General features: G+C 35.4%; 1 protein-coding gene across 1 annotated transcript in view; it reads right to left on the bottom strand.

The window, feature by feature from the left end:
• Positions 1-5345: 5345 nt before the first annotated feature.
• Positions 5346-13747, bottom strand: part of LOC113228938 (adapter molecule Crk) — a 29480-nt gene continuing 21078 nt past the window's right edge. Inside the window, exons 4-7 of the mRNA XM_026462380.1 lie at positions 9122-9250; positions 8302-8400; positions 7137-7232; positions 5346-6822 (exon numbers count right to left, since the gene is read on the bottom strand). Coding sequence (XP_026318165.1) covers positions 6712-6822; positions 7137-7232; positions 8302-8400; positions 9122-9250 — 435 coding nt within the window. The 3' untranslated portion in view covers positions 5346-6711. The remainder of the gene's footprint in view (positions 6823-7136; positions 7233-8301; positions 8401-9121; positions 9251-13747) is intronic.

Raw genomic sequence — 13747 nt, 5'->3', positions numbered from 1 at the left:
AATGTTTACAGCTTTTTGATCTAGACCAGAGGTTCCCAGACTTTTTTTCTTATAGACCACTTTTAAAATTTTGCTGGTTTCGGTGGACCCCCTGCAGTTAGTTACATTTCTACCATATTCCCAAAACTCGACAAAAAATGTGAAGATTAGATCTATGGAAATTTGCAACGCAAATTGCTGAGTTCCAACCACAAATTAATAGTTTTCGAAAAAAAAGTGAGAATTTAATTGACTGTGCTGTGAGTGGACGTCAAAAAAGTAGACACGTTGTACTGAATATGGAATATGCAAGTTTTTACTTATAACAATCGCTGAGCTTCTTAAAATATTATCTGCCTGCATTGATAGGTGAAGTCAAGCCAACATTTTAGTTCTTCACTATCGAAAGCAGATAAATTTTCGTGGACCCCAGCTTACGAATTGTGAACCCCCATTTTTTTGTCACGCCAATGTCGACCCCCGTCGAGTCTCCCGTGAACCCCTGGGGATCCACCTGGACCACTTTGGGAACTAAGGATCTAGACGATTCGATTTGCCTTTCTATTGAATCGATTCGCTTGAAAATCGCATTGAAATAAATCGATTAAAAGATCGTTAGATCGTATGGACTTAAATCGGTCTGAATAAAAATCGAATATCAATGTGCATCCCTAATAGTGGAATCCACAGTTGCCTCTTTGTCGTCTAAAAATTTATGTCGTTATTGTTGTTTGGGTAAGACCCAAACAACAATAACGACATAACGACAAACCCTTTGCCCATCTCTAGTTGTATGTTATGGCGTTGGCCTATGAAAAATAATTATAAATGGCGAATGTTTAATTATTCACGCGGCCATGTTTTTAATAATTATACAATAACTGTAACTTGGCCACCAAACGTCCTAGTAATTGTATGTAATACTAAACTAAATACTTTGTTTTGCACCAGCAAATGCATATAAAAATATTGACTATCATATTTTGGAAGAATTATTTCGTATTGACCACACCTTGAGGTACCAGATACTATAACGAGTTCTTCGGTTTTGCGTTTGCTGGACATAAATTTTTTCATACCTAAAGCGCGTATATTTGTTTTTTCAAATAAGCCAACGTTCCTCTCTTTACAGACAGGCTTTTTACAGATCCCATGGTCACGGCTGATTGGCCATGTTTATATTTTATGAAAAAAGTCCGCCATATTGATTTGTGGCCGCCATGTTTTTTTTTTAGTATCAACCTTCGATCCATCGAGTATATAACGAGAAATAGAGACGAAATATGGGCCATCCATACCCGGCAACTCATCAAATTAGAAAGCTGAAATAGTGCAGGGGGCCTACTATGAGCTTATAAGCAGCCAGCCAAGTTCCACGCAATTCACTTGACGTGGTAAAACTGAATTGCTTAAATTCGTATCATGACCTACACAAAGTTGAACGGGAATGGCATGCCGGGATGATGAATTTTACTTTTTAAATGTTAATTATTGTCTCTGGCTGGCTAGCTGACATCTAACAAGAGCGAGATGGAACTACATACTAAATCATATGAAATAATAGACAGATGTATTATCCTGGGAGCGTTCAACTATTAACCGATTGTGTTCAAAATGAGAATAATGATATTTTTTTATTAATTTTATTATTAATTATACTTCTTACGTTGTTTTGTAATGTCGGCAACTTTTCAATCATGCTTTACAATTTGTCGTACGATAAAACTACATGTCATGTTTAGTCATCATAATCATTGAAATTATTAAGAAGAGTTTGTAATTTGATAACATTATTGGAACGTATCTTGTATTCGTACATTTTTATTGATTGCATTAATAGTCAAATTTGGCTATTTAAAAGTTATTTTACGATTTTCGATCAATGAAATTATTAAAATGATTAACAGATGATTAGAAACAGATATCTGTACCTCAAGTCGTGTAAAATGAAAAAAGCCATATTTATTCACTTACATTATATATGTAAAAAAATTTAATGCAGGCGTTAGCTTATTAGAACAACGTGAATAACAACTCATTACCTCTAGTTCCATTATGCCCGGGATTCTTTGTCCCACCATCCCTATTAACGTAATGTTGGGGAACATTTTCCCCATAACGGAATAGTCTTGTCCCAAAATTCCCGGAACCTGGGAATATTTTGAATATTATTATTAACCGGAAATTGGGAATATTTTGCATATCTGGGATTCCAATTTCCAAAATTCCCATTAGACATTGAGTTTTACATACCACAAAAGCCTAACTAGGAATAACTTCAGCGGGAATAATAGGACTAGACGATGCAGTGGTTCAATAAAGTTGACACTTCTAGATTGGTGTTACATTTATGGCAATCAATCGTTTCAAAGAACGATCATGAAGATAAAGCATTTTATATGAAAAGAGAATCAAACTATAACTTGCTTTACTCAAGAATTCGCTTATTCCATATTTTCATTTGAAACCATAGCAGCAAATTATTTTAAAGCGGATGTTCCAAGGGGATCTTTTTCATCGTAATGCATTGATGGAAAAATTTAATTATTATTAGTATCAATTTCTACATTTAGTCATACAGTTTTATTTCAACTGTATAAGAATTATTAGAATGGAAAGACAGATTTCAACAACACATAAAATTTTTATCGTATTCTTAGGTTTTCGCGATTGTTACACATAGGAAATAAACTATTTTTCCGGATTTAAATCGCGTATATTTGTTTTTTCAAACAAACCGACGTTTCGCGGCCCTTTACAGATCCCATGGTCACGGTTGACTGGTTGACATAAAATTTTATTAATGTAATAATTATAATGTCCCAAACAACCACACCTAGTGTCAAACTAACTCGGAACAACCCGATCAGAAACAATTTGTAGAAAAGATTCTCCTGAAAACCTATGTAATCTAATAATCTATGGCTGACTTTATCATTTTCACACATCAGAGAGATGTGACAGTAAAAATATTATTGGTTGATAATGTGTCCTCTTATCTCGGGTTTGATAACTAATTCAATGAATAACTACAGATAAAAGAAAACAAAGATACAGAGATATAAGAAGTGCCAACGATATTTCGTTTATACTTTAACTATAATATTATACATATGTAAAAATGTATTAAAAAGATATAACAGTCAAGCAATGTTCGATGTACAAATATCAATTCCTTCAAAAAGGAAATCATTATATTTAAGACTCTTATTGGTTAATAAGTTGTCCTTGTTTACTAGAAGTGTCTTTTGCTTCATCATACCTTCAAAATCAACAAAGGTTTATTTTGAATATGTCCATTCCGTTTAGATATAAAACCTCTTGTTTGAGATTTTGGGTTATATAGGAAAATAACATTGTACAAGGAGATCAAAGAAAGAGCTTCATAGAGGACAGAATGGCGTTTACTATACCGACATTTATGCTTATTAATATAAGAGAGAAAAAGAGCGAGGTAAAGGTCCTAATTTGACGACCCCAATCTAATTTTCAAGTAAAGCTTTTGTTTTTTTTATTACGACGAATAACCAGTAAAAAAATTTTTATTTCAAAAATTTATTATATTAATCTTTTATTTAAAAAATATTTTTCGTTAACTCACTTATGGGGTTCGCCATACAAAACTACCTAATAAAAATCAAGGAAAATATAATAATCTCCACGTGCATGGAAAATTTCCTTCAATATAAATCATTGAGTATTCCAAGTCACTTCTAGTGTTAAAACATATGTCTTTGTATAAACAAATTGTGCTCACAGTAAATTGAATTAAATAGATAAATAATTGCATTACAATTTGACATAATTTAAATTACACGAACGAAAACAGTTAGTTAGTAAATGCAAACACAGATGTTAAACATTGTGGTAAAATATATGAGTTAAATTTAATCTCTTTCGTCTACCGTGAGTTTACGGTGTCGACATTCTCTAGCGACCATTTATAGATTGCGTCAATTTTGTATTGCAAACTATGCATTCAGCGCCTCTAGCGGCTACGAGAAAAACTGAAATTTTCTAAAAGTATTTTGTGTGATACAACCACACCAATTACCTGATCTCAAAATGGGCAAAAATTTTATTTAGATAAGTGTTTTCTAAATTGGTCGAACTTAGGACGTCCTCAACAGCCCAATTGTCATATTATTATTATGGATATATATTTTAGACTCTCACCTCTCCCATGGCCTAAAAGATTATAAATTCTTCGAAAAAAGAATTAAATTTAAAAATTGCTTCGGCTATTTTTATCGGAATTTTATAACGTTTGCGATGGATTAGGCGCATCAGTTTTCTGTTGTGTTAAGTGTGTAATTATGAAACCAACGACAAGCCGTTTGAAACTATTTCATTGAGACCATTTTACACATTTACACTTCCGCATCTTTTTTGACATCAGCAGCTTGATTTTGATTGCCTCTCCCGATCGGAAACTGCGTCTTTTCCGAGTCGAGGCGCATAATTGCGATTCACAACTGGCCGGTCGGAAACTTTCGACATTTCTAATCGGAACAATACTTGATTTAACTCACAAATTAGAAAGATATAGTAGGAATCAGGTTCATCTTTCGCTCAGAAACCTATCTGATTTCGAGACTACCCTATAGGATCGATCCCGATTTTAATCAAAATCAGGACACAGGGGGTTAATTCTGAACCTTACGATAACGATTTTTTTCACAACACCCGAATCAAACGTCAAACTGTCGTATTCGAAACCGAACCGACATGACGTCATACCCGTACGATTACTCGAGCTTCTTGACCGGCAAATGCTACAAACGTTATTCAGAACACAGGTATCGAATGACAGTTACCGAATGTATAGGACATTTACAAAGCAAGAATGTAATATGGAAATTTCTTTGGATTTTCTTCCATTGATTCGAGAACGATATCCAATCTCACGATTCGGTTAAAATACGATTCAATTTAGGACAGAAAATGAATTGTTGTGAGACAGCGCTACATGACGTGTATATCACCATCCCGCTTTTTTGTTGTTACGAACCTATACTGAACTGTAATAAGAGTTCATGATAAGGCCCCTGTATACATTATGACACTTCTGTTGCATCACTAGTGTCTGGGTAGATTTCTTGTCATATCTATGGCATACTGGTGAAAGAATATGCCACGGAGTAAAGGTCTTCGCTGCACGGGTAATACGGTCGTTGCGAATGCGCGGGAATAAATTATGTAACATTGCAATACAGGGAATTCTCTGTTTGTGACCAGGTATTTGATGTGGATGCTTGCATAGGTTTATAACCAGAAAACTGTCTTATCTGTTCGTATTTTGTGTTCAATTTTGCACATGTTCAAACGTCTGTGACGAATTCCTGTCCTTGGAGTAAATCGTAGACTTAGCGTAGCGGTTATAAAGTCGATAACAATATTTATCATTATGTAACATCATATCGGTGGGCGATAATTTTTTTTATTACACAATAAGTTTCATTATGCTCGATAAAGGATAAGCCGAATTCGTTACCACACGTTCAGGTTCACCTTTCTATTTTTTATAAACCCAGAGATAGTAAGTGAACATTTTCCTTCAGAGAAAGCAATCTCTGTAATCCAGTCCGATGTTTAATTAGAGATAATAAACTGACATTTAAAGGGTTGCTAGATTTTGGTGAAATAAAAATAGTGTTGTCTTGAAATATTGTCCTCTGACTCCCTCTGTACGTTCCCAAGGTATTCTCCCTTTGTTTCCATTTTGGGCATCTAATTATGATGCCTACTATACCTAGTCAGTTTGTTACCTCTAATAAAAAATTCGACTATAGGATTAAGGCGTCTATAAAATGGTATAATTACATGACATATGTATAGTACCAGTTTATAACAGAAATATATAAAGGCATGTTACTTATATCGACTTTGCAGCTTATCCCTAAGGAGCTCCACACACCAAGCGAGCGTCGGCTTTTGCCAAAACTTTGAATTCGAAAAACCTTGATGCGCGTAGATGCTAAGGGTCCCACAATAATGTTAAACACAATGCCAGAATCTGGCTGTCATATTGAACTTCTCTTCAATAACTGTAATGTTCATAATTGTTAAATATAAAAGCTTCTATTATGGGACTCTTATGAGACCTATAATTAGGCCTTGCGGTTTTTATATAACTACGTTTTAATATAGTTAAGAGAGCTCCAGCGCTTGTGGAAGGTTTAACGCTGCAACTTACGGCAGGTATAAATATAAAATAAGTTTAGAATTGGTGCAATATACTGACTGTTTTTAGCCAATAAGTCAATGAATTATATTTGGTAGTAAGTAACCCACATTGCGCTAGTTAGGGGTGCTTACGGCTCGATATCCTTGTCCCTTACCCGTCTGTGGCACATAAATGTCTCTTCTAGACGGTAATTGTAGTCCACTTTGTGGTCAGGTTCAACAAACACGTCACAACACTACACTTTTTTGGTAATAGCACTGTTAATTTTCACTTATGTTCACTATATTATACTTTAGAAGTCACTCAGGTTGTAATTGCGGTTTTCATGAAGATATGGCTACTCAAGGTAGCCTTGTTACCAGGTCTATTATAAATGCCACTGGGTTGAGTTTGAATAAACATATGGTAACATTGTTGCAATATTTGTGGTGCATTTGGTACCAACTGCTGTATTTCTGGTACATTTGGTACCAATTGCAGTATTTGTGGTATCAATTCTGGTTTGTTGTAGCTACGGTACCAATTTCGGTACTTATTGGTACCACTTAGCTGGTGGCATTGGCGTCGTCGAGGAATTCGACGTACGTGAACGGGAAGTGGCCAACCCGCCCGTTTAGTTCGCCTTCCCATTGCCCGTTTATGTTCATTCTTGTCACCTGTTAAAATAAATATTAAGTTAATATTTTTATAATACAGTTATGTCTAAAAGTGTTGTTAGTTTCAATTAAAGATTGATCTTATCAAACAAGTAGATAAAGAGTATTAACTTAAAAATCGCAATGTGGTTCGCACGTGTATTTGGCTCGATAGTCATAAGTATAAAAACAGCATTTAAATGTCCTAGATATGGCGGCGCTTCAAGTGTTTTAATACGCTACGACAAAGCGTAATTGCGCGCATAAATTTAGCGGAGCTTTTTTCCTTGAAATGAGGACGGAAAATCCACGGATCTATCAGATCTATGTTTTACCTTGATTATATCACCCTCTTCGAGCTTCAGCGCGGTGCGGTCGTACGCGTTCGGTATTCTTGTTTGTCGCACGCGTGCTAAAGCTGGCAGAGTCCGCTGGAACAATTGGTACAAACGTCTATAATATTCATTCTGTTTTTGAAAGTAAAAAATCAAGCATACAATATTCCTATTTTTATTACCACATCCGTGCATTATTTTATCATTTTTAGTGACTTTGGTACCAATTCGAGTGCATATGGTACCATCCACACCTGGTACCCATTTTAATGCAGGCATTGCGAAGCTCATTTATTATTATTATTGTATAGGTATACAGTTTGTAAGAGCCATGGTAGCCCAATGGTTTGACTTACCACCTTGCAAGCAGAGGCCGTAGTAGGTTCGAGTCCGGACTATGATCTAAACCCTCGCCTGGGAGGAGATCCGTGCCCAACAGTGGGGCGTAAATGGGTCGATGGTGATATACAGTTTAGCTATCGGTAAATTATGTGTACAAGGGTCCACTAAACTGCATTCAACGCGCTTCTGTGTTTGATAATAACAAACTAATCAAGGACATCCCTGGTAAATTTTATTTACACGTTCGAAGCGCTTTTTGAAATGAGAAAAATCAACCTTGAAGTAATAAATTCACGGTGCAATTACGATTAAAATGGAAAGTAATTAAGAGGGAGCATGCCAAAAAAGTTTTGACGTTGGCTCCGCCCAAATTTGTGAAACAAATGTATGCCTGAAGTTCGCGTGACATGCGACAGGAGATGTTGAATTTTGCGCATTAAAAGTACCAAATTCGTTTTAGCGGAATAACTCTAAAACTCTAAAAGCGATTTTAAAAAATCCGTAGTGACAGTTGTCAATCATGCATAAATATAATTAATTATCTAATTTTTGTCCTAATAACCTGTAGCATTTCGAGGATAAATCGAAAAAATGTGAAAATTAGAGGTCATATCGTGATTTTTATCTATCAAGGAAACTTTATTGTTTTATGTTTCTGATTAATGACTATGCTTGAATATATCGTGTACTTACTCATACAATATTTTATTTTAACTTTAAAATGGATATACCCCTCTAAAATCAAATCGAAGATTAGGAATTTTTCCTCTGCTCCCTCTTAAATAAAAGTGAACTTTTGGTCAGTACCGTTTAGATCCCTTACCTGCATGTTGTTCCTGATTGGATGTTGTGGCGCGGGCGTGTCGCCCAGGGCGGCCAACACCTCCGTCACTGGCAGAGGGGCGCCCGTCGCGTCCAGATGCTATCACACGAAAAATCATTACATTCATGATAGTAAATTCCAAGAAATTATGAGATCAATACCACGTTTGTTCATAAGTTTTGAGACGAAATAATTTCAGTATTTTATAATATTCAGTAATCTAGTTTGCAATCCTTACAGGTGGAATAGTTTTCTTCAAATTTAAATGGGACCACTATGGAGGTACCCTCTTTCCAACAAAAAAAGAATCATCAAAATCCGTTCACAAATTATCACGTAACATGCGTAAAAACAGTCAAATTGAGAACCTCCTCCTTTTTTAAAGTCGGTTAATAAGTTACATAAAAATTTCAAGAATTAAGTTTTATTTTTGAAATTTTCATATAACCAGTCTCCTGGTAACGGTGGTAACTGGTGTCATGGAAGAATCTCTTATTAGATTTTTTTTAGATTAGATACAATATAGAATTCAATTCTATGTCGCTTACGACAAGAACGACCCAAAGTGTCAAGCTTGATCCTTTGACTGTACAGGGTTAAGAGCACGTCAAATTTGGCACTTAGGATTTAAATTCAACTCTATGCCCCTTGCGACAAGAACGATACAATGTGTCAAGTATAACATGCCTTTGACTGTACAGGTTTAAGAGCACGTCGATCTTAACACTTAAGACTTAAATGCAACTTGCATCTTGCGATAAGAACTGTCCAAAGTCCAGAGTATCAAGCTTTTTGTGTTCTTGACTCTACGCGTACATACTCTTTCAATATAGTTGACAGGGATGGAGCCGTTCCGGCCCTGGTTGTTCCGCGCCGTCCACCACTGATCCTCGTCGCGGTTGATGACCATTAATCGTTCGCCGCGGCGGAACGGCAGGTCGTCCGCATCCTATAAAATAAGTGGAGATTCATTAACATATACCCCTTCTGTCTTTTGAGTAGTCATTAAGAAGATTTCAGTTTTGCCCTGTTTAATATGAAGTGAATTCGTGTAAGCCATTTTTCGTTTAGGTGCTTGTGAAAACACAGACTTGAACAAAATAAGTATAGTTTCGCCATAGAATAATGAATACAGCAGAAGTGGTTAGTTAGCGTCAGACGCGTGCCAACTTTAGGTGTCGAAAGACCTACTTGAGGTCATTTCGCCATTTTCGCTTTGTACGGTATGGTTGCGTCATTCTTTCGTGCAAATTCTCCAAAATCCTAGAAAAATGTCTCATTGTGCTGTTTTGGTGTGCAAAAAGGATAATCGCACCAAAAATATTATCCGTTGTGGTATTTCATATCGACTCCTCCTACGTAAAGTATCGTATGTCGAAATTGCCAAGTTTACAGGGAAGTGTTATAAAGTTTTCCGTTTCATTCGGCAAAGCTCGTTGCTCACATAGAGTGATCATCTAATAAATCATCTTACCGATATCTAGAATTTTATAATACTCTATGTGAGTAACGACCTTTGCCGAATATAACTGAGAAACGCTAAAGTCATGTATTGTGCTTATTTCAGTGAATTCAGAACTTTAAAAGGCTCCACTGGATCCACTGTAAACTTGGCAATTTCGACATACGATACTTTACGTGTGAGGGGTCGATATAATCGGTAAGTCTTATTTAAATACATTTTTATCGAATTGATTTTTTGTACTGTAACAAACGAAAGTCAATATTATTCCAATGCAATATGGTTGAGTTTCTTTCGGAGAACTAAGTAAACTTAATTGATAGAAATACAATTAATTATGCAACGCGTGCGTTAAAGAAGATATCTGTTGTCGAGAAGATACTACTTTCTATTCATACAGATGGTGGTCGTTCGTCGTAGTCGAGTGTCGGCGTCACGGCAGTCCAGAATATGTTACATCTTTTTAAATTAGAAACTGCAACAATTATTATCAAGATTTCATATTGTTTAACATATGATTGTGTGAGTTTTAGCGACAGCGGTTCCGAGGCTTAGTGCACTTCCATTTAGGGATGTTCCGATACCACCAAAGTATCGATACTTATTCAAATGAGTAGTAATCAATTCGTCATGCGATATTAATCATATGAGTACTTCAAAAGTATCGATACTTACTCATATCAATACTTTTTTAGGAGATTAAACAAATAAACGTTCTTTTATTTTTTTTAAAGTATTATCGATTAGCTAATCGATCGAGTTTTTGATAATCGATTATTACTGCGAATTTGTCTTAATAATGCCTAAACTAAACATTAATTTATATAAAAACTGTAATACAAAAACCAACAAGACTGCATAAGAACCCGCCATTTCTGTTTGTAACTTCGCTCATTCGCTGAGATGTATATACCATATCTATGGTATCATATAGTCATACATTTTTTTGACTCTGGTACTTCGTGGTTTGCGTTTGTTTGCTAAAATGGTGAAAATGGAAAAAGATGATCTTTTCCTGGGAAGTGGGATTTAGGTTAAATATTTACGCGTGCGCGTTTCGTTCGATACCAGTATTTTTCTTCCGATACCCAGTAAAAGTCGAAAGAGGGGATCGACACTAAAAGTACTCGGTATCGAAAGAAAAGTATCGAGTATTTACTTGTATCGAATCGTCCCTACTTCCATTGTTTCTTTTTCTTTCCATCGCATCTGCGTCCGATGATTGTCATTCGTCATCAGTCATTGATATTGTCAGACGTTTGCGATTATCATTACTCTGAGACAAATACACTGAACTTAGTTCGCGTTTTTTATTTATTTATCCTTTCATGATAACGTACAAGTAGCGATAAGGTTGTCCAAGATCGTAAAAGTTTATCGGGCGGTTGCCACGCGTTGCAGTCATATAAACATTAATGAGCTTACCAGTTAATGATAATTATTTCGCTACCCAATTACAATGAATATTTTATTCATTTAATTTTTGATAATTTTTTTAATACTTATGTTTTAAATGTGATGGAAGACTGTTAAATAAGGGAGTCACAACACTTATTGTATTAAATCAATAAGTTCGTCCAGTGAAGTACTACCACCTTACGTATATCTGCCGCCAAGCTGTAAATCTCATATGACTGCGTTACGGTTTTGAAGGGTGCTGGTGAAATTTTAGGCACATGGGACTTGTCAACTTATATCTCAGGGTAACGGGCGCAGTGGTAGTGATCGTCAAATTGTTGAGATTTATATATTCTGAATAGCACTGCAACTCTACCCTCCTTGTCATAACTAATTTATTACTTATCGAGTTCTTAGGTTTTCGCGATTGTTACACATAGGAAATGAAACTATTTTTCCGGATTTAAATCGCGTATATTCGTTTTTTCAAACAAACCGACGTTTCGGGCCCTTTACAGGTCCCATGGTCACGGTTGACTGAGGTGGTACAGTCTTCAACCAGTTATGTCTAATATTGATGCAAACCACCTTATTTTTTCACTATAGTTACAATAGTTATTAATTAAATACCTTATTTTTAATTTTACAAAAAAAACATTCCAATTTACGCTATATTAAGTTTTACAAATTATTTTATTGAATGAATTTTTATTAAGTTCAATTTATTATTAATTATTAATAGAAATTAGAATAAAACTAAAACATATTAATTAGTACTGCAGTCTTATGTCTGTTTGGGATTTTTCATTAGAGGAAACACTGGATCCCAAACTGGTGGTACGGAGAAACCATCTTCCCTGAGGATGTTTTTTAATTTCAATGGCCTCTCGCAGCATCCTGGGTAGATAACGGACTTCTTTTGCAAGGACCTGGGGTTTGTCAAACTTCATTGAATGTGTAGGTTTATCCATGACATGCTCGCATTAAAATTATTACTGCCATCCGCTGTTTAAATGTTGCTAAGTGACAAAATATTTTTTTGAGATGTTATTAAAAACCATAACCCAGTTTTAGAATATTGAATTTGTTTAATGATGTGTCAGCTATGCATCGTTAAGGTAACTTCCGATAAGCCGAACACGTAAACTAATTTTAACTGTCTTTAAAAATAATTTTGTAAATAGAGCTTTTATCGCATATTCGAATAGCCGCGTTTTAGTTAGTGCACGGCAGATTAGCATTTCGGCAACTATTTGCATATCGAAATGTTTATTTGTACCGATTCGCCTTACCGCTTCATCTTTAGAATACAATAGGACAAAAGAGTGAGCCGTCTCGGTAACGCACGTGCCATCTGTAAAGTGCAAACAATTAGTTCAAACACCTTTACGCGTTGGCACTTAATTCAGAACTTGATAATTTTCATGTGGTGCTAACTTTTTTGAATTAGTACAAATAGAGTCGGCAAGTCGGTATTTTCCGAAGTAATTAATAGATTCAGGCGTTACTTTGCGGAAGTCCATGTTAATAAAAATGGGTTAAATCGTGCAAAATACTTATATATTATAACTAGATATAAAGAACATGTTTCTTCGTTTAGGCATAAGCACCCAGTCAGTTCCAATTTCAACAAACAATTGACGACGCCCATTGACGACACCCGTCAATTATTTCGAATTCGGGCTGACCAATCGCAGCGCAGTTGTCACAGTAATGATATGGCAGAATAGTTTTCAAATAAATTAAATGACATTTCGTCTCTATTTCTGGTTATATACTCGATGGGTATAAATATACCAACCGGTATGAATGGGCTCATTCTTCGGCCGAGAGTCGAGCAAACAACACCTGAGCATGCCACGTGGAGAGGCGAAACACGTGTCGGGTATATTTTTGGTGATGTTTTGTGACTGTAGTTGCGCTTGTGTTATTTATTTTATTAATTTTTATTTATAATTAACTGCATGAAAAAATATTCAACAGAAGCGCAGCTGTTTTGCACGATTTAACCTTCACTGGGTTCGCGGAGTAGCAAACGAATTTACTTCCATTTTTATTTTCCGAAGTATCTACAGTTTAAAACCTGATAAATAATAAAATAATTCAAAACTAGAATTCAGAAAAAAGTATTTAGCGCACCCACAATTCGCACGATGGACCAAGATCATTCAGTCCATGTACGCTTTGAGTAAAAGAAATGTTAATGGTTTTATTAATAGTTATTTTTGATACAAGTGCGGAAAGTTAGTCATTATTCACGAGTCTCGAGGCATCTTGGCCCGAGCCAGAGGCGAGGGTCAAGACTCGAGACAACTGAAAATGACAAATCCGCATGTGTATCAAAAAACGTTTTTTAATACATTTGCGAAAAACGTACATTGAAAGTAAAATAAAACAGTATTAAAAAAAAAACCTCATTTTATTCCTTTGTTCACAAAATCAAATCGTAAAAAAGTTAATGAAAAAGGCGGGAATGTAAACGATGAAAAAAATTAGTACTTTTTTTGGCCGACTTTTTTCAATATGGCAACTGTTGCCAGTATTCAGCCACATCAAAATTACTATTTTATATTACTTTATTTTCTA

The sequence above is a fragment of the Hyposmocoma kahamanoa genome, unplaced genomic scaffold, assembly GCF_003589595.1.
Source record: "Hyposmocoma kahamanoa isolate Upper Pololo Valley unplaced genomic scaffold, ASM358959v1 263, whole genome shotgun sequence".
Lineage (NCBI taxonomy): Eukaryota > Metazoa > Arthropoda > Insecta > Lepidoptera > Cosmopterigidae > Hyposmocoma > Hyposmocoma kahamanoa.
Note: the sequence above shows the minus strand (reverse complement) of the source record. Positions and strands in the feature narration are given on the sequence as shown.